This window comes from Heptranchias perlo, chromosome 6 (genome assembly GCF_035084215.1).
Source record: "Heptranchias perlo isolate sHepPer1 chromosome 6, sHepPer1.hap1, whole genome shotgun sequence".
Taxonomy (NCBI): domain Eukaryota; kingdom Metazoa; phylum Chordata; class Chondrichthyes; order Hexanchiformes; family Hexanchidae; genus Heptranchias; species Heptranchias perlo.
Window position 1 is genome coordinate 13563611 of NC_090330.1, and position 23258 is coordinate 13586868.

At 43.3% G+C, this 23258-nt stretch overlaps 1 protein-coding gene and 1 long non-coding RNA gene across 3 annotated transcripts in view; one reads left to right on the forward strand and one right to left on the reverse strand.

Moving 5' to 3' along the window:
* The window catches only part of LOC137322761 (gamma-aminobutyric acid receptor subunit gamma-3), a 448547-nt gene that overhangs the window by 41550 nt on the left and 383739 nt on the right, over nucleotides 1-23258 (reverse strand). For both annotated transcript variants that reach the window (XM_067985791.1, XM_067985790.1), the window contains exon 7: nucleotides 11759-11911. In XM_067985791.1, coding sequence (XP_067841892.1) covers nucleotides 11759-11911 — 153 coding nt within the window. The remainder of the gene's footprint in view (nucleotides 1-11758; nucleotides 11912-23258) is intronic.
* Nucleotides 1-23258, forward strand: part of LOC137322762 (uncharacterized) — a 60708-nt gene that overhangs the window by 25852 nt on the left and 11598 nt on the right. Inside the window, exon 2 of the long non-coding RNA XR_010963235.1 lies at nucleotides 18805-18989. This is a non-coding gene — a long non-coding RNA (uncharacterized lncRNA). The remainder of the gene's footprint in view (nucleotides 1-18804; nucleotides 18990-23258) is intronic.

The window sequence follows — 23258 nt, forward strand, 5'->3', positions numbered from 1 at the left end:
ACTGCAGCTGCATTGCGCTGGTGGTGAAGGGAGTGAATGTTTAGGGTGGTGGATGGGTTGCCAATCAAGCGGGCTGCTTTGTCCTGGAAGGTGTCGAGCTTCTTGAGTGTTGTTGGAGCTGCACTCATCCAGGCAAGTGGAGAGTATTCAATCACATTCCTGACTTGTGCCTTGTAGATGGTGGAAAGGCTTTGGGGAGTCTTGAGGTGAGTCACTCACCGCAGAATACCCAGCCTCTGACCTGCTCTTGTAGCCACAGTATTTATTTGGCTGGCCCAGTTAAGTTTCTGGTCAATGGTGACCCCCAGAATGTTGATGGTGTGGCATTCAGCGATGGTAATGCCGTTGAATGTCAAGGGGAGGTGGTTAGACTCTCTCTTGTTGGAGATGGTCATTGCCTGGCGCTTGTCTGGCGCGAATGTTACTTGCCACATATCAGCCCAAGCCTGGATGTTGTCCAGGTCTTGCTGCATACGGGCACAGACTGCTTCATTATTTGAGGGGTTGCAAATGGAACTGAACACTGTGCAATCATCAGCGAACATTCCCATTTCTGACCTTATGATAGAGGGAAGGTCATTGATGAAGCAGCTGAAGATGGTGTGGCCTAGGACACTGCCCTGAGGAACTCCTGCAGCAATGTCCTGGGGCTGAGATGATTGGCCTCCAACAACCACTCCCATCTTCCTTTGTGCTAGGTATGACTCCAGCCACTGGAGAGTTTTCCCCGATTCCCATTGACTTCAATTTTACTAGGGCTCCTTGGTGCCACACTCGGTCAAATGCTGCCTTGATGTCAAGGGCAGTCACTCTCACCTCACCTCTGGAATTCAGCTCTTTTGTCCATGTTTGGACCAACGCTGTAATGAGGTCTGGAGCCGAGTGGTCCTGGCGGAACCCAAACTGAGCATCGGCAAGCAGGTTATTGGTGAGTAAGTGCTGCTTGATAGCACTGTCGACGACACCTTCCATCACTTTGCTGATGATAACGCCTTTAACGTAGTAAAACATCCCAAGACGCTTCACAGGAGCGTTATCAAACAAAATTTGACACTCAGCCACATAAGAAGATATTAAGACAGGTTGTTAATTGTGATATATATCAATTAGTGTTAATTGTATTCAGGTGGTGCATATCAATTGGGACCGCACTTGTATCCATATAAAAGAGAGCTGATCTAGGGTGTGGGGATGGTAATGTGGATATCTGTGAATCAAGGCTGGAAGCAACTGAAGACTAGGGTCGAGTGTGCCATCCTTCACCACCTGGCTATCCAGTTTATAACAAGGTGGTCAAAGAGGTAGATTTTAAAGGAGCGTCTTAAAGGAGGAGAGACAGGCAGAGAGGTTTAAAGAGGAAATTCCAGAACTTCCAGCTGAAGGCACAGCCGCCAATGGTGGAGTGATGAAAGTCAGAGATGTGCAAGAGGCCAGAAATGAAGGAGTGCAGAGATCTTGGATGGTTGTAGGGCAGGAGAAGGTTACAGAGATAGGGATGGGTGAGGTCATGGAGGGATTTGAATACAAAGGTGATCATTTTTAAATTGAGGCATTGCTGGACTTGTATTAGTAAATACAATTTAGCATTTTGCTAACAAAAGTCATGATGTTGATGTCAAATCAATTGTTCTTTGTTCCTTGTGAAGACCACACAAAAGGGAAACATGGATCAAATTAAAATGTTAAAGTTAAGTCCTGTTTTTTAATCGTGGGATGTGGGCGTCACTGGCGAGGCCAGCATTTATTGCCCATCCCTAATTGTCCTTGAGAAGGTGGTGGTGAGCCGCCTTCTTGAACCGCTGCAGTCCATGTGGTGAAGGTTCTCCCACAGTGCTGTTAGGTAGGGAGTTCCAGGATTTTGACCCAGCGACGATGAAGGAACGGAGATATATTTCCAAGCCCAATTTTACACAGTTACATTTTTTTTATTACTGTAAAACAACAGTGAATGACCAAGCGTCATAGTACAAGGCACTACTAAGGTTGAAAAGAGTGCAGAAGATGAGTTAAATTAAAATGCGGTGATTAGGTAACATCAAACTTGGCTTTTAAAATTCTGTAAATTGTAGCAGGAAAGGAAGGTTGATTCCTAAAGATGCCTATGAAATGGATGAGAGCCAAGTTAAAGGCTATGCTCTGAGTAAAAGGCTACCTGCCCCACTGCAACATACCTGCCAACGGCTGCTACACACATGCTCGGAGAAAGAACTCCTGTGCATTACTCAATTTTGTGGTGAGACTTCAATATGTTTCTATTCATTAAGCTCACTAATACCAGGTCTGCATAATGCTGCATACACTCTTCAATACTTAATGACCTTAATAATGCCTTAAAAAGCACAAATAGGCTGTTCTTCTCTCGTTCCTAATATTCATCAATTCATTTTTGGAGGGGGGAAATGATCAGAGTTGGGATAAACATGGATAAACAATCAGTAGGTACTTTCTCCCTACATTAACTGTGTTGTCATCTCTGTCTCTGTCCTTGCTTGGTTCCACTCTTACCTTTCTGACTATAGCCAGAGCATCCCTAGCAATGGTTTCTTTTCCCACTCCCACACTGTCACCCCTGGAGTCCATCAAGGATCCATCCATGGCCCACTCCTCTTCCTCATCTACATGCTGACTCTTGGGAACATCATCCATAGACATGGGGTTTGCTTCCACACATTTCCTGATCACATGCAGTTCTAATTCTCCACCACAGCTCTCTATTGATGAGTGATAGCTTCCTCCAGCTAAACTTTGGGCAGGCAAACCATTGTCTTCAGTCCCCAGAATAAAGTCTGTACCCTCATCACCAACTCCAACCCCTCCCTATCCACTGCCTTAGGTTGAAACAGACTGTCCGTAACCTTGGCGTCCTATTCATAGAATCATAGAATCATAGAAGTTACAACATGGAAACAGGCCCTTCGGCCCAACATGTCCATGTCGCCCAGTTTATACCACTAAGCTAGTCCCAATTGCCTGCACTTGGCCCATATCCCTCTATACCCATCTTACCCATGTAACTGTCCAAATGCTTTTTAAAAGACAAAATTGTACCTGCCTCTACTACTGCCTCTGGCAGCTCGTTCCAGACACTCACCACCCTTTGAGTGAAAAAATTGCCCCTCTGGACCCTTTTGTATCTCTCCCCTCTCACCTTAAATCTATGCCCCCTCGTTATAGACTCCCCTACCTTTGGGAAAAGATTTTGACTGTCGACCTTATCTATGCCCCTCATTATTTTATAGACTTCGATAAGATCACCCCTTAACCTCCTGCTCTCCAGGGAAAAAAGTCCCAGTCTGTCTAACCTCTCCCTGTAAGTCAAACCATCAAGTCCCGGCAGCATCCTAGTAAATCTTTTCTGCACTCTTTCTAGTTTAATAATATCCTTTCTATAATAGGGTGACCAGAACTGTACACAGTACTCCAAGTGTGGCCTCACCAATGCCCTGTACAACTTCAACAAGACATCCCAACTCCTGCATTCAATGTTCTGACCAATGAAACCAAGCATGCTGAATGCCTTCTTCACCACCCTATCCACCTGTGACTCCACTTTCAAGGAGCTATGAATCTGTACTCCCAGATCTCTTTGTTCTATAACTCTCCCCAACGCCCTACCATTAACGGAGTAGGTCCTGGCCCGATTTGATCTACCAAAATGCATCACCTCACATTTATCTAAATTAAACTCCATCTGCCATTCATCGGCCCACTGGCCCAATTTATCAAGATCCCGTTGCAATCCTAGATAACCTTCTTCACTGTCCACAATGCCACCAATCTTGGTGTCATCTGCAAACTTACTAACCATGCCTCCTAAATTCTCATCCAAATCATTAATATAAATAACAAATAACAGCGGACCCAGCACCGATCCCTGAGGCACACCGCTGGACACAGGCATCCAGTTTGAAAAACAACCCTCTACAACCACCCTCTGTCTTCTGTCGTCAAGCCAATTTTGTATCCAATTGGCTACCTCACCTTGGATCCCATGAGATTTAACCTTATGTAACAACCTACCATGCGGTACCTTGTCAAATGCTTTGCTGAAGTCCATGTAGACCACGTCTACTGCACAGCCCTCATCTATCTTCTTGGTTACCCCTTCAAAAAACTCAATCAAATTCGTGAGACATGATTTTCCTCTCACAAAACCATGCTGGCTGTTCCTAATTAGTCCCTGCCTCTCCAAATGCCTGTAGATCCTGTCCCTCAGAATACCCTCTAACAACTTACCCACTACAGATGTCAGGCTCACTGGTCTGTAGTTCCCAGGCTTTTCCCTGCCGCCCTTCTTAAACAAAGGCACAACATTTGCTACCCTCCAATCTTCAGGCACCTCACCTGTAGCGGTGGATGATTCAAATATCTCTGCTAGGGGACCCGCAATTTCCTCCCTAACCTCCCATAACGTCCTGGGATACATTTCATCAGGTCCCGGAGATTTATCTACCTTGATGCGCGTTAAGACTTCCAGCACCTCCCTCTCTGTAATATGTACACTCCTCAAGACATCACTATTTATTTCCCCAAGTTCCCTAACATCCATGCCTTTCTCAACCGTAAATACCGATGTGAAATATTCAACCCTGAGTTGAGCTTTCGATCCCATATCCTCTGCTCTGCCTGTGTAACATCACTGCCTCCACCATATCTCAACTCATCTGCCTCTGAAATCCTCAACCGTTTCTTTGTCACTTCCAGACTCTATTACTGCAACATTACTGGTGGGAGGAGGTTCAAGTGGAGCATAAACAGCGGCACAGACCAGATGTAAATTCTATGTAATGCTGTCTTGGCTGGCATCCCGTCACTCACCCTCCATAAACCTCACCTCATCCAAACACTGCTGCTTCTATCCTATCTCGCACCCAGTCCTGCTCACCCATCACCATTGTCTTCGCTAACTTACGTTGCCTCCTGCTTTTCAATACCACAAATTTAACTTTTTAACTCGGTGGGGTTGATTTGACCAAATCAGCATTAATGAGGTGCCTACAGCCTCAGAATGGGGTTGGTAGACACTACCCGTTAATGTCAACGCTCTGGCCGCCACCATTATTAAAGGGATCTACTGCTGGGCTGCTGAAGTGCCTCTTCCTTCCCCCCTTCCCCCCCCCCCCCACCCACCCCCTGTTTCAGGTCCTATGATGTACATTGGACACTGATTGCTATTTTAGGACAGAACTGGGTGGAGTGTATGCCGCATACATTCTGACCAGCTTTACCGGCAGTACAACCAAGGAGACCCCATAAAGGTAAATTTGAAATTATTTTGTGGGGTCAGGAGGATCCGGCCTCTCTGCTCTTGCCACGGTCAGTGGCCCAAAATTTAAATTCTACCCCAGTGCCTGTTGTTTTTTCCTCCCTCATGCCTCTGTGAAGCATCTTGGGCCTGTTTCATGCTAAAAGTGCTACATAAATGCAAGTTGTTGTACGTTCCACTACTTTTTAATGTGTCTCCTTGTACGCTAAAGTTAGCAAAGGCAGGATTTCCAGACCCTTAGTATCCCCTTATGACCCAATCATCAGTCTGCGTTGAGTAATATTCACTAAAAACATAGAAGACGACAAAAAAGGATCATTCGGCCCATTGACACTCCTCTCTCTCTAACAATTCTCCCAAAATGGTATCCAGCTGGATTTTGAATGTCAAACATTTTTTCTTCTACTCACTCCCACAATCAGTAGATTATTCCAAATATTTGATTCTTTTGGAGTGATATCTTGTGCAACAATAGCTTACAAATGCTTTATGTACATGTATGAGATTCTCTTGTTCGTCACATGAACAGAACCCATTTATATTAAATAGGTTTGCATGCTAACATCTCAAGTGTCATTTTACCTCATTTGAGTAAAAAAGCTTTTCTTAATATGCGCCTTAAACTTCCTTTTCATTTAAATTTATGTCTTCTGGTCCTATTTTCTTGGCTTAACTGGAAGCAATATTCTAGGTTCACTGTGTCTATACAATATATAAGTTTGCAATTGTCCAAAACTTAGTAAAATGCAGTAGTCTAAGTGTGGTCTGAACAAAGCATTGTAAAGCCCCAACATAACCTCTGAAGAATTGTGCCTTATTATTCTTGGTGTATATAATCCAGCATTCTATTTGCTTTTTTCATTGCTCCCTCACATTGTCCAGACATTGAAAGTGAGAAATCTACCATCTACCCACTCCAGCGACTTTAAGCACAAAAATCTAGGCTGACACTCCAGTATAGTACTGAGGGAGTGCTGCACTGTCAGAGGTGCCGTCTTTCGGATGAGACGTTAAACCGAGGCCCCGTCTGCCCTCTTGGGTAGACGCAAAAGATCCTGTGGCACTAAAGAGGGGTAGTTCTCCCCGGTGTCCTGACTAATATTTATCCCTCAATCAACATCACTAAAACAGATCATCTGGTCATTATCACATCGCTGTTTGTGGGACCTTGCTGTGTGCAAATTGGCTGCCACATTTCCAACATTACAACAGTGACTACACTTCAGAAATACTTCATTGGCTGTAAAGCGCTTTGTGACTCCCTGAGATCATGAAAGGCGCTATATAAATGCAACTTCTTCTTTCTATCACTTCCACATCCTTTTCTACATCTCCTTCTGCAAATTCAACACCATTCATCGTGTACTTTATAATTCAGATTTTTTCAACCGATGGGTTGAAAACATTTTACTTTAAATTAGGTTTCGTTTTTTTTAAAAAACTACTTCTACTAAATTAACACAGAAAATAGATATCTGGCATCATGACGCATTTACCATCTGCAATGCCCCTTTTCACGACAGGTTGATTCATTTTTATTCACTTTAATTTGTTTCTGTAACCCTCTCCAGGGCCATTCCAGACCAGATGTTCAGCATGTTTGCGGGTTTGCTGTGTGACTCTGGTTTTGTAAGCGTCACTAATGCACTGCAAGCCACATAGTTTTAAGCAAATATTTAGACAGTGTAGCTTCCTGCACCTGCTCAGTTCCTTCCTTGATGGCTTAGATAAGGCGGGGATCTCACCATGACATGAACTCATTCCATAGAATTCCAGGATATCTAACTTTTAGCCTGCCAAATATCTGAAAATCCATTTCCATTACACAGTTGAGAGCCGTATTTGGCAGGCGAATCGTAATATCTTTAAAGGTTTTAAATTTAAAAAAAGATTCGCACACTTTAAATGCCTCTGAGTGCAGCAGTCAGGTGTTGCATTTGGATCTTGAGTCAGGTGCAATGACGCATACTGCAGCAAATTTATTGGATCTGTCTCTTAGCACTGCAAGCTCTCTGGGAAATGGTGTCAGAAGACAGATTGATGGGAATATGAGTGCGCAGCTGGGAAATTCCCAAGTTGGTGTGTGCTTAAAGCGGTGGGTTTCTATAAGGATAAGATTTCTCGTTTAAAAAGTCATTTATTTTCTTCTTTTTCTTAATTCTCCACCCCCTGTCGTTGCCGAGCATTCACCATAATCAATATTGTGGACAGATGACCTGCTCCTGAACATCAAGTTCACTCCTGAGCTAATTGCTAGAAGTGTGCAAGAATGGCTTGTTGTAGTTTGCTTGCCCTGCCTATAGCTCAGTGTCTCCTAACTGATGGCATGACAGATCATGGGAAATCACTATATCAGAAACTAACTTACTTAGAATGTATAGAATCAATTTTAAAATTCTCATTTCTTGTTTTCAAATCCCTCCATGGCCTCGCCCCTCCCTATCTCTGTAACCTCCTCCAGCCCTACAATCCTCCGCGATCTCTGCGATCCTTCAATTCTTGCCTCTTGCACGTCCCCGATTTTAATCGCCCCATCATTGGTGGCCGTGCTTTCAGCTGCCTAAACCCTAAGCACTGGAATTCCCTCCCTAAACCTCTTCACTGCTTTACCTCTCTCTCCTCCTTTAAGACGCTCTTTAAAACCTACCTCTTTTACTAAACTTTTGGTCACCTGTCCTAATATCTCCTTATGGCTCAGTGTCAAATTTTGTATGATAATGCTCCTGTGGAGTGCCTTGGGATGTCTTACTATGTTAAAGGCACTATATAAATTCAAGTTGTCGTTGTTATCTAGTTTTCCCTTAAATCCATATATCCTATTCGCCTCAACTACTCCATTTGGCAGCAAGTTCCACATTGTAACCACTTGCTGGGTAAAGAAGTGTCTCCTGAATTCCTCATTGTATTTATTAGTGGCTATCTTATATTTATGTCCCCTAGTTTTAATCTATAACTGCAGATGGAAACCAATACCTTTCTATTGAAATCTAGGTGAAGGGTTTGTGTTCAAAGTGCAGGACAGCCTTGATGCCCTTGTTTAAATTTATGGCCTCTGGTCTTACTCTCCTAGCTTAGTTTGAAGTAATATTCTATATTTATCTGATCTATTTCATCCAGTATTATACTTCAATCAAAGTCTTCTAAAACACCTCCTTTCATAGAATCATGCAGCACAGAAGGAGGCCATTTGGCTCATTGTGCCTGTGCAGGCTTTTTGAAAGAGCTTTTCAATTAGTCCCACTCCCCTGCTCTTTCCCCATAGCCCTGAAAATTTTTCCCCTTCAAGTATTTATCCAATTCCCTTTTGAAAGTTACTATTGAATCTGCTTCCACCACCCTTTCAGGCAGTGAATTCCAGATCATAACAACTCGCTGCGTGAAATTTTTTTTCCTCATGTCGCCTCCGGTTCTTTTGCCAATTACCTTAAATCTGTTTCCTTTGGTTACCAACCCTTCTGCCACTGGAAACAGTTTCTCCTTATTTACTCTATCAAAACCTTCATGATTTTGAACACCTCTATCAAATCTCCTCTTAATCTTCTCTGCTCTAAGGAGAACAACCCCGGTTTTTCTAATCTCTCCATTTAGTCTTTCATCCCTGGTACCATTCTAGTAAATCTCCTCTGCACCTTCTTCAAGGCCTTGACATCCTTCCCAAAGTACGGTGACTAGAATTGGACACACTACTCCAGCAGGGGCCTAACCAGTGTTTTTTTAAAGGTTTGGCATAACTTCCTTGCTTTTGTACTCTCTGCCTCTGTTAATAAAAGCCCAGGGCTCCATATGCTTTTTTAACAGTCTTCTCAACTTGTCCTGCCACCTTCAAAGATTTGTGTACATACACCCCCAGGTCTCTCTGTTCCTGCGCCTGCTTTAAAATTGTACTATTTAGTTTATATTGCCTCTTCTCATTCTTCCTTCCAAACTGTATCACTTCACACTTCTCTGCATTAAATTTTATCTGCCATGTGTCTGCCCATTTCACCAGTCTGTCTATGTCCTCCTGAAGTCTATTACTCATTGTTTACTACATTTCCTTTCTAGACTGTTGAGCTTGAGCATCTCAAACATTTCCTGCAAGGAGGAAAATAATAATATAAGAACAGTAATGGGCAATAGCACATCATTTGGGCCTACAAAATCCATCACCCTTGTACCTTAAATCTCACTGCCAACTTTATTTGAAATTCCCCTACTTTACTGCATTTTGAATGCCTCTTTTTGAACAGGAAAAGATGAGGTAAATCAAGAAGTATTGGTTCAGTGACACCAAGATTATAGGAGAAAGGGGAAGTAGAGGAAATATTGGGGAAATACAGGTTAGAGTAGAGAATGGTGTGATGGGTTTTGATTTCAACAGAGTGCAGATACAAGCAGGAGGAAGAACATGGTGAATGCCTTATTTGGAGTTTAGTTTGAACAAAGTAGGTGAGTTTAAAGGAGCGGTAACAGTAAAATAAAGGGAAACAAGAAAGGTTCTGATGGAGAAAGTGTGATGTTGGAGGCTAATGGTGAAAGAGAGAACATTAGAGAACAAGCTTTTCTTCTATCCTGTTGAAGAATGAGACAGAGACCCACCTCAACCATAGGGAGCAGGATTCAAGTCTACTGCATTGTTTCTTTAGTCATTTTTTTTGAGTTAAATGACAACTTTTTCAAAACACATTGAGGTGTGAAATTGTTCTTCGACAATAACGCAAAACAGGCGATGGCGAATTGGCAGCCCGTTTTACACCCTGCCTGCCTTTTCTTTTTATATTTCGCCTCTTTTCCGCTACCGACCGAGTCCAATTTTACTTCCATTATCCAGTTTGTTTGGATATTGGTAGCAGCAGATTCATTATGTTAGCGATATAACTCCAGAGCAAACCATTCAACTGTGGCAGCATTCTTCCTTTAAAGTGTGAAATGAGGTCAGTGCTAATAACCCTACAAGCTGCAATATAAAACAATCATCAGTTCATGCTCAGGCAGGGAAGAAATACAGTTCTGTCAAGCTTCTTGAATGATCTAAAATGAGGTCCATCAATTCAAGAGTCTGTTGGGCAGTGGCACAATACTTTTGACCTTGGGGCCAAAATATATATAGCCTGCCTGACATACCAAGCACCAACCATATGATAGAATTTATGCAAAATTGAAACACATGGACCTAGTTTTTCAGGCGCTAAATGGCTTCCGAAGCCTTCAATATGGCGAGCAGCAAGTGCATGCTCATTACAAGCTGGAGGTACGCCAAATCGGTAAAGGCCAAAAAATTGGCATGCAGTGCCCATGCCTGGAACAAGCATTAGACCCTTTGTATGTAAAAATTAGGGGACTAACGCCAGTTTGAGGCTTGACGGCACCGGCTGCATGCCGGAAAACCAGACCTACATGGCCTAAAGGAACCGCCTGTTAATCCACAACCAACAAGGTAAGTTTTGAAAATGTACTTACCTGAATGTGGAGCCGGGAGGAGCAGGAGGAGTGGCAATTGTGAGATTCTGTTCCTGGTGTGAAACCCTACTAGATGGGAGGAGGCATCGGAAATACAGCTATAGTTCAGATCAACCATGATCTAATTGAATGGCGGAACAGGTTCGAGGGTCTAAATGGCTTACCCCTGTTCCTATGTGTCAACTCTGATTCATGCTCCCAACCAATGAGGCCTTAAGTTATCGCAACATTGCCCTTCATATGCCAACACTCTTAAGGAGTAATTACCCAATTTTGCCCTCTCAGTAGGGAGCCTTGGCTCCTGGAAGCACATATTGGAAACTCCAACATGTACTGAGCACAATTTTCCAACCAGAATGGCCAGAAATCCGTGCACAACTCATTCATGAATTTCCAATATGTGCTCCCGCTGGGCATGTCTCCCCACCAAAAACGTGAGACTGGAAAATGAGCCCTTAATGTAACCATAGCAATGCAACAAAAAAAAACAGTGAAATTGATTTAGAAACAAGAGATTCTCATTGCCAACAACTATTAAAATTAACACCATGGGCCAGATGCAACATCCTCCCATCCTACAGAGAATACTGATGGGACAGCTCTTTTGAAGATTCAATGTGGGCAGGATGGAAGAATCAGATGGGCCGGATTTGGCCTGCAGACAGTATGCTGTGCAGCACGCCTGAAGGGGATGGCCTAGTTTTGCATCAGTAAAATGTACAATCTCTTGGATATTCTTGGCAACCATAAAAAAAAGGAAAATTTAGAACATGATTACTTGTGATGAACACTCTTAAATTACTGACTGTGTGTGGTGGCAATTGGCAGCATTAACAGTATTCACCTAGCAAGCAAATATCTACAAACAGCTTTCTCAACTACCCTTCGATTTATCACTGGGAAATTTTGGTGAAGGCAAGCCCATAGTGTGGAATATCATCGAGGCTAAAAGGAGTAGTGAAAAGATAATGCCACATGAGTTTTGAAAGTCTACAGATCATAGGAGGATAAATTAATGAAGAATTTGAGAACTAAATGTGACACAAAACTTACCCAGTGCTGTCCTGGCTGGAGTTGCATCTTTCTTAATCCAGAATGATACCCACGATAGGACGACTGTCAATATACATGGTATGTAGGTCTGAATCGTGAAATATCCCATTCTTCTACTTAAATCAAAGTACACGGTCATGACGACATATTCCCCTGATGAAGAGAAAAAGGATTGTTAATGTCATTTTCAATTGCCAATGGGTTAAAATCAAAGGTCCTGTGCTCCCAGCAGCGAGACACGCTCAAAAGGGAGCGCAGGTTCGAGTTGGAATGTTTCACTACCTTAATGGCGCTATATATAAATGCAAGTTGTTGTTGGGCTCCAGCCCTCTGGCCCCCATTCTCTAACCCACGTTCTTTTCAAGTGTGACTCCCCTGCTGATATCACTGGATCAGCAAATTTACCCCCATTGCTTTTTGCATAATTAAGACACCAAGAAAAAGTCAGTGTGCTCTACATGTAACATGACTTTCATTGAAACAACAGCACAAAAACAGGCCATTCGGCCCAACTGGTCTATGCCGCGTTTATGTTCCACACGAGCCTCCTCCCTCCCTACTTCATCTAACCTTATCAGCATATCTTTCTATTTCTTTCTCCCTCATGTGCTTATTTAGCTTCATCTTAAATGTATCTATGCTATTTTGCCTCAACTACTCCTTGTGGTAGCACCTTCCACATTCTTACCACTCTTTGGGTAAAGAAGTTTCTCCTGAATTCCCTATTGGATTTATTAGCGACTATTTTACATTTATGACCTTTAGTTTTGGACCCACCCACAAGTGGAAACATTTTCTCCACGTCCACTCTATCAAGCTGTTTCATTATCTTAAAGACCTTTATCAGGCCGCCCCTCAGCCTTCTCTTTCCTAGAGAAAAGAGCCCCAGCCTGTTCAGCTTTTCCTGACAAGTATATCCTCTCAGTTCTGATATCGTCCTTGTGAATCTTTTTTGCAGCCTCTCCAATGCTTCTATATCCTTTTGTATAGTATGGAGACCAGTACTCCAAATGTGGTCTAACTAAAGTTCTTTACAAGTTTAACATAACTTCTCTGCTTTTCAATTCTATCCCTCTAGAAATGAACCCCAGTGCTCGATTTGCCTTTTTTATGGCCTTATTAATCTGCACCATTACTTTTAATGATTTGTTTATCTGTACCCCTAGATCACTTTGCTCTTCTATCCCATTCAGACTCTTATTATTTAAGCAGTATGTGGCCGCCTTATTCTTCCTACCAAAATGCACCACCTCAGTACAATCCCAAGGACTTTTCAAGGAATTAATTTTTTTTGTGTGCAAATATGTGTACTGGATACACGGGTGTCTGCAAACATCTGTCACTGTCATTTTTAAACTAAACAGCTGGACTGTACAAATTGGGGACTTACTGCCAAAATAAAAATAAAGTGAATAAGTGCTCAGAAAGATTGTTTCTTTACACAACTGTGAGGAATAATTATCCAAATTATTCTTTATCACTAGAATGGTCTGTCATCCAATATTCATTCCAATGTTCTTGGTATGTTATTACATTATTCTACTGCGAAGTCCCCCAATTATTATGCTCGCTTGGCCTATCGAACTCAACACAATGCGTCACACCCAGTGGGATTATCATAAAGATGTGAACGAATGTGGGCCGAAGATATAAAGGGGTAAACAAAGAGAATGAGAAGAAAGCCCAGTACAGACATGGGATAGAGAAGGCTGGAGAAATATTAAGGAAGTGTGAAGAGATTAAAAGATTAGTACTAATAGTGGACCTGTTTTAAATGCTAATGTGGCAATGGGGCAAATCATGGATCAGCCACACCTTGGTTAGGTGTAAAATGATTTTTGATGCGTGTGCATATTAAATCCACGTTATTTGTGACTAGATGAGTTTCTTTAACATAGAGAAAATTTCAAATACGTGATAGATGACACCCCAGTGCAGTGTTGTGGCAGTAATATATTGTCAGAAGTGCCATTGTTTCAATAAGTTGTCAAACCAAATTTGCCTAATCTGGTAGATATTGAAGATCCAATGATACCAATTAAAGAAGAATACAGCATTCTCCCTAATTTCCTGGCCAACATTCGTCCATCAACCTACACCACCAAAAATGGATTAGATGATCATTCATTTTAGATGCTAAGGGGATGTTTCCCCTTGTGGGAGAGACTAGAACGAGGAGCTACAATTAAAAATAAGGGGTCTCCTATTTAAGAGGGAGATGAGGAGAATTTTTTTGAGGGTAATGAGTCTGTGGAACTCCCTTCCCCAGAGAGCGGTGGAGGCAGGGTCATTGAATATTTTTAAGGCTGAGTTAGATAGATTCCTGATTAACAAGGGAGTCAAAGGTTATCATAGGTAGACGAGAAAGTAGGGTTGAGTTTGCAATCAGATCAGCCATGGTCTTATCAAATGGCAGAGCAGGCTCGAGGGGCCAAAGGACCTACACCTGCTCTTAATTCGTATCTTCATATTTTATTGCTGTTAATTGAGATCTTGCTGTTGCAAAATGGCTGCCCATATTTATCTACATAGCAGCAGTTACTGCACTTGGAAATAATTCATTGCATGTGAAGCATTCAGAGACATTCCTGAGAGAAGTGATTAAAAAAACTGCCATTACATACCATTTTAAGAATTATTCACATGAAATTAAACAGGAATGACACTCTTTTAATCCCTTTCTCTGACGAGCTGGAAGTTAAAATAATATGGGATGACTTACCTTCCAACATCCCACACGAGTCCCGCCGTCTTCAATGTTAAGCTGCTCTTCTAAGCAGGCGACAAGAACACCCACCATTAGTAGGCAGGGTCCTTTAAATATGCAGATTGGGGTCCGATGATTACACGGGCCCCGACTGCAATTTTAACTGTGGCCAGAGTGGGGAAGCCAGGAGAAGATGGCAGGAAGAGGATTTGTGACCCGAGCAGGCCTATACAGGTAAGTCTTTTTACTTTCCTTGTGGGGCCCAGGAGGAGCAGGAGTGTTCCTCAGGACGCCACAAGGACAGTTTAGGCCTCCCTTGCCCTGGGCTCACCCCCTTCCCTCCTGTGAGACCCTCCCAAAAACCCCCACCCTGCAATTTACCTCAGTCCTGGTGAGTCTCCCTTGGATGCCAGTCGCCTGCAATTACGCTCACGTCTGCCGGTCAGTTGCCCACCTGAAACGATGAGCCCCGGGAGTTAAAATCGCCGTGGTGAAACGCTGTCCAGGTCGGGGGGGGGGGCGTTCGGTGCTCACCTATTTCCCCTACCCCCTCCTGCCTGATTCCCACTCCAGATTAAAATTGAGCCTGTTGTTTCTAACAAACATCATACCCATGAGGAGAATTTATTGTTGCTAATAAAAACTTCACTGCCTCTCTGGAAAGGTAGGGTGCAGGCCTTGACACACACTAACATAACACTGGCTCCTCCTCCTCCTTTCTCATCTTCCATTCCAATTATCACATCCAGATTAGAGCTGTGCTATACGCTGAAGATACATGTCGTGCAATGTCTGGAATAATCTACCACACCTTTTCTGCTGTGGGTCCTACTTCAATAAATGTATTCATGAAGAAAAAGACTACATAATAATACAGTTCTTCATTTTCAGCTTCATTGACTCATTGGAGATCATCATTCTTTGGGCTACCAATCAAAAGGTGACAGTTATTAAATAACATATAAAATAGCACCACGCTAGAACTGCTGTGCACTTGGTTTCAAGAATAGGAATTCAGCATGATTCCTAAGATGGCCAGTAATAAATCCAATAAGGAACTCAGGAGAAATTTCTTTACCCAAAGAGTGGTTACATTGTGGAAATCGCTACCACATGGAATAGTTGAGGCGAATAGCATAGATGCATTTAATGGGAAGCTGGGTGCACGAGGGGAGAAAGGAATAGAAGGATATGCTGATAGGGTTAGATGAAGTAGGGTGGGGCATAACCACTGGCCAGTTGGGCAGAATGGCCTGTTTCTGTGCTGTAAATTCTATGCAATAATTTGAAACGTATGGAGGTTTCTAAAGGAGATATTGCTAGTCCTGTGCCTGCAGCTTTGTAAGCAGGCCGATAATAAAAAAACATTACCACTTCTTTTGAGTGCCTAGGCCATTTCCCCGCTTCATCCCACTTAGGTGTACCAGTCTTCAAACTTATGCTGGATTCTACTCAGGTTGGGAAGTGGGAACTCCCAGCGTAGGGAATGCCCATCCTCCTCTGACACAGGGTGCATGTTTGGGGCAGTCAGAGGTTCCCCACAGACAAGAGCCCTTCTATACTCTCAAGCAGGGCTGGGACCCAGTGTACTGGTAGGCCCGTGCAAATTCTGGGCCATTATTCCCATGCAAATATATACTGATGTAAAGCATTTAGAAACCATTTATCACAGATGGCTGGCCTTGTCCTGAAATTCAGCAAATTAAGCTAAAATGCTACATAATATGCAAACGGGTTTTGTCCTTGCTTGGGTCCACTTTTACCTATCCAATCATAGCCAGACCATCTCCAGCATTGGCTTCTCTTTCCACCCTTGCTATGAAACCTTCTGAGACTCCCAAGGATTTATCCTTAGCTCCTTTCTGTTCCTCATTTCAATGCTACCCCTTGGTGACATCATCCACAGATATGGGATCAACGCCCACATGTATGCTGAGGACACTCAGCTCTACCTGTCCACCACCTCTCTCAACCCTTTCACTGACTCAGTGCAGCCAGCTAAACATCAGGAAGACTGAAGCCACAAACTCCTTGTGGCTCACTGGTAGCACTCTCACCTCTGAGTCAGAAGGTTGTAGGTTCAAGCCACACTCTAGAGAAAAGAGCACATCATTTAGGCTGACACTTCAATGCAGTACTGAGGGAGTGTTACACTGTCAGAGGTGCCATCTTTCGGATGAGATGTTAAACCGAGGCCCTGTCTGCCCTTGCAGGTGGACGTATGGAGATCCCATGGTAACTATACGAAGAAAAGCAGGGGAGTTCTCCCTGGTGTCCTGGCTAATATTTATCTCTTAACTACTATAGATTAACTGGTCATTACCTCATTGCTGTTTGTGGGACCTTACTGTGCATAAATTGGCTGTTGCGTTTCCTACATTGCAACAGTGACTACACTTCAAAAAGTACTTCATTGGCTGCAAAGCTCTTTGGGATGTCCCAAGGTCATGAAAGGTGCTAGTTCTTTCTTTTCTTTATATTGTCTGTTATTGCTGCTTTGGGGACAAAATGGAGTGTATTGAAGTCTTGTGGCTCCATGGATAAATCAGGATAATTTTGCTTCCTGTCTCCCTCAGATCCTCCAATCTGAGGGAGGGGAGGGGAGATCCAGGCACATGGCCCAGTGCGAGCTTCTTGGAGCACCATTTGAAATGGAAGCCTGTGGACTGCAGGAACAGGAAATTTATGGCGATCACAAAGAATTAAAGGGGAGGTTAGGTAAAAGTCATTTAAACAGAATGCGGTAATTTGCTGCCATTAATCATTATGGAAGCAGAGTCCATAGGATTCTTTTAGAAAGGAACACTACAGGATATGGGGATTGAGTAGGAGACTGGAATTGGAAAAGGAGGCTCATGGCAGAAAAAACACCAGCATAAACATGATGGGCCAATGTTCGATGACTATCTGTTACCTTTTAATAAACCTATTTCGTAGTTTACAGCCTAGACCATGATCTGACAGAGTGCTTATTCTGCTACTTTCCAACGACTAGGAGATCACGAGAAGGTTCACGTCATATCCAGTAAGCTGGGCTCACAATAGGCAGATGTTGCTAAACCAGGCTGACTCAGACTGTTCACATCTTGGCGTCCTATTTGACCCTGAGACGAGCTTCCGACCCGAGATTCTCTCCTTTACCAAGGCCGCCTACTTTCACCTCCATAACATCGTCTGTCTCCGCCCCTGCCTCAGCTCATCTGCTCCTGAAGCCATCATCCATGCTTCTGTTACCTCTAGACTCGATTATTCCAATGCTCTCCTGGTCGGTCTCCCAGCTAGCACCCTCCATAAACTTGAGCTCATCCAAAACTCTGCTGCCCATATCCTAACTCGCTCCAAGGCCTGTTCACTCATCACCCCTGTGTGCTCGCTGACCTACATTGGCTCCTGGTCCGGATACGCCCGTTTTAAAATTCTCATCCTTGTTTTCAAATCTCTCCATGGCCTCGCCCCTCTCATTCTCTGTAACCTCCTCCAGCCCTACAACCCTCAGATCTCTAGGCTCCTCCAATTCTGGCCCCTTGCACATTCCTGATTTTAATTGCTCCACCATTGGCGGCCGTGCCTTCAGCTGCCTAGGCCCTAAGCTCTGGAATTCCTTCCCTAAACCTCTCCCGCCTCTCTATCTCTCGCTCTTTCTTTAGGAGGCTCCTTTAAAACCTACCTCTTTGACCAAGCTTTTGGTCACCTGTCCTAGTATCTCCTTATGTGGCTCAGTGTCAAATTCTGTCTGACTACGCTCCTGTGAAGCGCCTTGGGATGTTTTACGAGGTTAAAGGTGCTATATAAACGCAAGTTGTTGTTTGTATGAAGTCACACTTTAAAGGAGTTTGGGCTTGGTCTTTGGATTCCAACTACGGGCAATTTTTCTTTCCTTCACATGATATGGCTCAGCCAAAAGAAGATGAGCTAGTTTGGATTGAAAGTATTTCCCCATTCGCTATCCATCATCTGAAAACAAGAAAACTCTAACGTAACTGAAAAGAATGGAGCTGAGCGCTTCAGCATTTTAAGATAATAAATAGGTTATGATATACAATGGGATCATAATAAGCAGTTTCCACTGCAGTTCATTCTTCACATAAATGTCGATCGTGCTTAGTTTCTCTGTCTCCCACTGCTGCCTGAGCTGTGTGTTATTTACAGCCTTTCTCCATTCTGTATTACAAGACGACTTTAGATTAAGACACTGATGTCGGGGACTGTGTCATTTTAAACCCCTTTTTTCTCTTCTTCTTTGATTATGAGGTCTCTCAGCAGGTCCAGTTTGATGTCAATTTGCATCATACAAATATTCCAATCAGGGTGGTGAATTATTTTTTTAATTCATTCTCAGGACATGGGCATCGCTGGAAATTGCCATCCCTCGTCGCCCTGAGAAGATGGTGGTGTTGGACCACCTTCTTCAACCACTATTTGTAGCGGTTTCATCCAACTGAGTGGCTTGCGAGGCCATTTCAGAGGGCAGTTAAGACTCAACCACGTTGGTGTGAGACTGGAGTCACAGATAGATGAGACCAGGTAAGGACAGCAAGTTTCCTTCCCTAAAAGGATATTTGTGAACAAGTTAGGTTTTTGTGACAATCCGACAGCTTCGTGGTCACTTTTACTGACTAAAGAATCATAGAATGATACAGCACAGAAGGCCATTTGGCCCAATGTGCCTGTGCTGGCTCTTTGAAAGAACTATCCAATTAGTCCCATTCCCCTGCTCTTTTCCCACAGGCCTGCAATTTTTTTCCCTTCAAGTATTTATCCAATTCCCTTTTGAAAGTTACTATTGAATCTGCTTCCACCGCCCTTTCAGGCAGCGCATTCCAGATCATAACAACTCGCTGCGTAAAATGTTTTCCTCATGTCGCTTCTGGTTCTTTTGCCAATCACTTTAAATCTGTGTCCTCTCGTTACCGACCCTTCTGCCACTGGAAACAGTTTCTCCTTATTTACTCTAACAAAACCGTTCATGATTTTGAACACGACTATCAAATCTCCTCTTAACCTTCCTGTAAGGAGAACAAACCCAGCTTCTCCAATCTCGCCACATAACTGAAGTCCCTTATCCACAGTACCGTTCTAATAAATCTCTTCTGCACCCTCTCTAAGGCCTTGACATCCTTCTTAAAGTGTGCTGCCCAGAATTGAACACAATACTCCAGCTGAGGCCTAACCAGTGTTTTAAAAACAACGCAAAATTGTCGAGCAGAAATTGATAGCCAAGTTCCGCACCCATGAGGACGGCCTCAACCGGGATCTTGGGTTCATGTCACGCTACACGTTACCCCACCAGCGAACAAATGTTATCTGTTTTTAATATAATGGGTCATTTGCTGGCTCTCTCTGCCTTCCGGATGTTTCTGCCTCTCTCTGTGTTTTTTTTTCTGTTTTTTTTCCCTGTTTGTTTTTTTGTTGAATGTGTATTCGGAGGTTCTGCAGGTAACACCTCTCTGTCTGAACACGGTGATTGCCTTGGCAACGGGCAGTTGCAGGGGCAGTCTGTAAACACCATGTTTTATTGTTCAATATGTATAAATGCGTAGGCTTCAAGGAGATCTTGAAACATTTGCCTGAGGAAGGAGAAAATCTCCGAAAGCTTGTGAATTTAAAATAAAATTGCTGGACTATAACTTGGTGTTGTAAAATTGTTTACAATTGTCAACCCCAGTCCATCACCGGCATCTCCACATCTTAAAAAGGTTTAGCATAACTTCTTTGCTTTTGTACTCTATGCCTCTATTAATAAAGCCAAGCTTTTTATTTTTAAGCCAATTTGTTTTTAAGCTGAATTCAAATTCTCAAACTGCTGTGGTGCAATGTGAATGTAATTTAATAACTGTCCAGAATCAATTAGAGGCTAATGGAGTCTTTTGGATTTTAAAGCGATATCAAAGTGACTTATGGAGCAAAGGATGACTGTGGGAGCAGAACAAGCTTTGATAAAGTAGCTTACTCATAAAGCCTGTACTCAATCCCATTACCTTAATATGTCAAAGTTTTTTTTGTGGGGGGGGGGGAGTGGGGGGTAGGGATTTCTGCTACTTTCTTCTCCATTACCATTGTTTTTTCTCTTGTCAGTAGGGAAGGAGAAAAATGGAGATACACTGGGGTAACACAATAGTGTTAAATAAATGATAGTGAGTTGGCAGCTCGTTTTACATCTCTCCCCATTTTTATTTCCACAATGGACTATTGGCTATCGCCCGTTTTTACACTATCGTGCAAAGTCAAGTTCTACCCCACTTTCTTTAATTTGGGATCAAAGCACTATCTGGCTTTTCTTTTGGCTGGTTAGCTCCATCTAGTTCATTTTAAAGGATTTTTACACACAGGTCAGCGATAAGAACATAAGAAATAGGAGCAGGAGTAGGCCATGTGGCCCCTCGAGACTGCTCCGCCATTCAATAAGATCATGGCTGATTTTCAACCTCAACTCCACTTTCCTGTCCGATCCCCATATCCCTTGATTCCCCTAGAGTCCAAAAATCTATCGATCCCAGCCTTGCATACACTCAATGACTGAACATTCACAGCCCTATGGGGTTGAGAATTCCAAAGATTCACAACCCTCTGAGTGAAGAAATTTCTCCTCATCTCAGTCCTAAATGGCCGACCCCTTATCCTGAGACTACGCCTCCTAGTTCTAGATTCTCCAGCCAGGGGAAGCAGTCTCTCAGCATCGATCCTGTCAAGCCTTCTCAAGCTCTCTCTCAGGAGTCCTCTTGTAATCGTACAACAAAATGGAACACTTTCCCATTACAGGCACCCTATTCTGGAATTTCCTGGGACCATCAGAAACATGGCGCAGCAGGACTTTTGCTTGTCCGTGTGATCCTGTTGGCAGCCAACAACATTTTCATGTGGGGGTGGGGGGGGGTGGGGGAGGTATCAATATGTGCGATGGGTTTAAAGCAGGAATCCCATTCTTGACTGATGCTCTGCTTCTGGGAAGGAGAGAAATTTGGTTTAACCGCAGCAGTTAAAGGGCTGCTGAAGCTTACAGGTCCAGAAGCTCAGAAATTTATGAGAGAAGGCGAGAGAGTGAGAGCACGAGAGGAGGATTCAAATGGAAGAATGAGACACTCGACTGGGGGTGTCTGCTGTGACCAAAGTCCCAAGATTCCTAGAAGCTTTCATGAAGGTAATATTGGCAGAAATAAGAGCAAAGTTACAGTTATATAAAAAGAAAAAGGGTGGATAAGGCAAACGTAGGTCCCTTAGAGGATGAGACCGGGAAATTAATGGTGGGAAACATGGAGATGGCAAAAATGCTGAACAAATATTTTGTTTCAGTCTTTACGGTAGAGGACACTAAGAATATCCCAACAGTGGACAAACAGGGGACTCTCGGGGGGGAGGAGCTAAATACGATTAAAATCACTAAGGAATTGGTACTCAGTAAATTAATGGGACTCAAGGCGGATAAATCCCCTGGACCTGATGGCTTACATCCTAGGGTCTTGAGGGAAGTGGCAATAGGGATTGTGGATGCTTTGGTAAAAATTTTCTGGACTCGGCAAAGGTCCCGGCAGATTGGAAAACTGCTATGTAACATCCTTATTTAAAAAGGGTAGTAGGCAGAAGGCTGGAAATTATAGACCAGTTGGCCTAACATCTGTGGTGGGTAAAATTTTGGAGTCTATTATTAAGGAGACAGTAGCGGAACATTTGGATAAACATAATTTAATAGGACAAAGTCAGCATGGCTTTATGAAGGGGAAGTCATGTCTGACAAATTTGCTTGAGTTCTTTGAGGACATAACGTACAGGGTGGATAAAGGGGAACCAGTGGACGTAGTGTATTTAGACTTCCAGAAGGCATTCGACAAGGTGCCACATAAAAGATTATTGCTCAAGATAAAGAATCACTGGACTGGGGGTAATATTCTGGCATGGGTGGAGGATTGGTTATCTAACAGGAAGCAGAGAGTTGGGATAAATGGTTCATTCTCGGACTGGCAACCAGTAGCCAGTGGTGTTCTGCAGGGGTCGGTGCTGGGTCCCAAACTCTTTACAATCTATATTAACGATTTGGAGGAGGGGACCGAGTGCAACATATCAAAGTTTGCAGATGATACAAAGATGGGAGCGAAAGTAGAGAATGAGGAGGACATAAGAAACCTACAAGGGGATATAGACAGGCTGGGTGAGTGGGCGGAGATTTGGCAGATGCAATACAATATTGGAAAATGTGAGGTTATGCACTTTGGCAGGAAAAATCAGAGAGCAAGTTATTATCTTAATGGCGAGAAACTGGAAAGTACTGCAGTACAAAGGGATCTGGGGGTCCTAGTGCAAGAAAATCAAAAAATTAGTATGCAGGTGCAGCAGGTGATCAAGAAGGCCAACGGAATGTTGGCTTTTATTGCTAGGGGGATAGAATATAAAAACAGGGAGGTATTGCTGCAGTTATATAAGGTATTGGCGAGACCGCACCTGGAATACTGCATACAGTTTTGGTGTCCATACTTAAGAAAAGACATACTTGCTCTCGAGGCAGTACAAAGAAGGTTCACTCGGCTAATCCCGGGGATGAGGGGGTGGACATATGAGGAGAGGTTGAGTAGATTGGGACTCTACTCATTGGAGTTCAGAAGAAGGAGAGGCAATCTTATTGAAACATATAAGATTGTGAAGGGGCTTGATCGGGTGGATGCGGTAAGGATGTTCCCAAGGATGGGTGAAACTAGAACTGGGGGCATAATCTTAGAATAAGGGGCTGCTCTTTCAAAACTGAGATGAGGAAAAACTTCTTCACTCAGAGGGTAGTAGGTCTGTGGAATTTGCTGCCCCAGG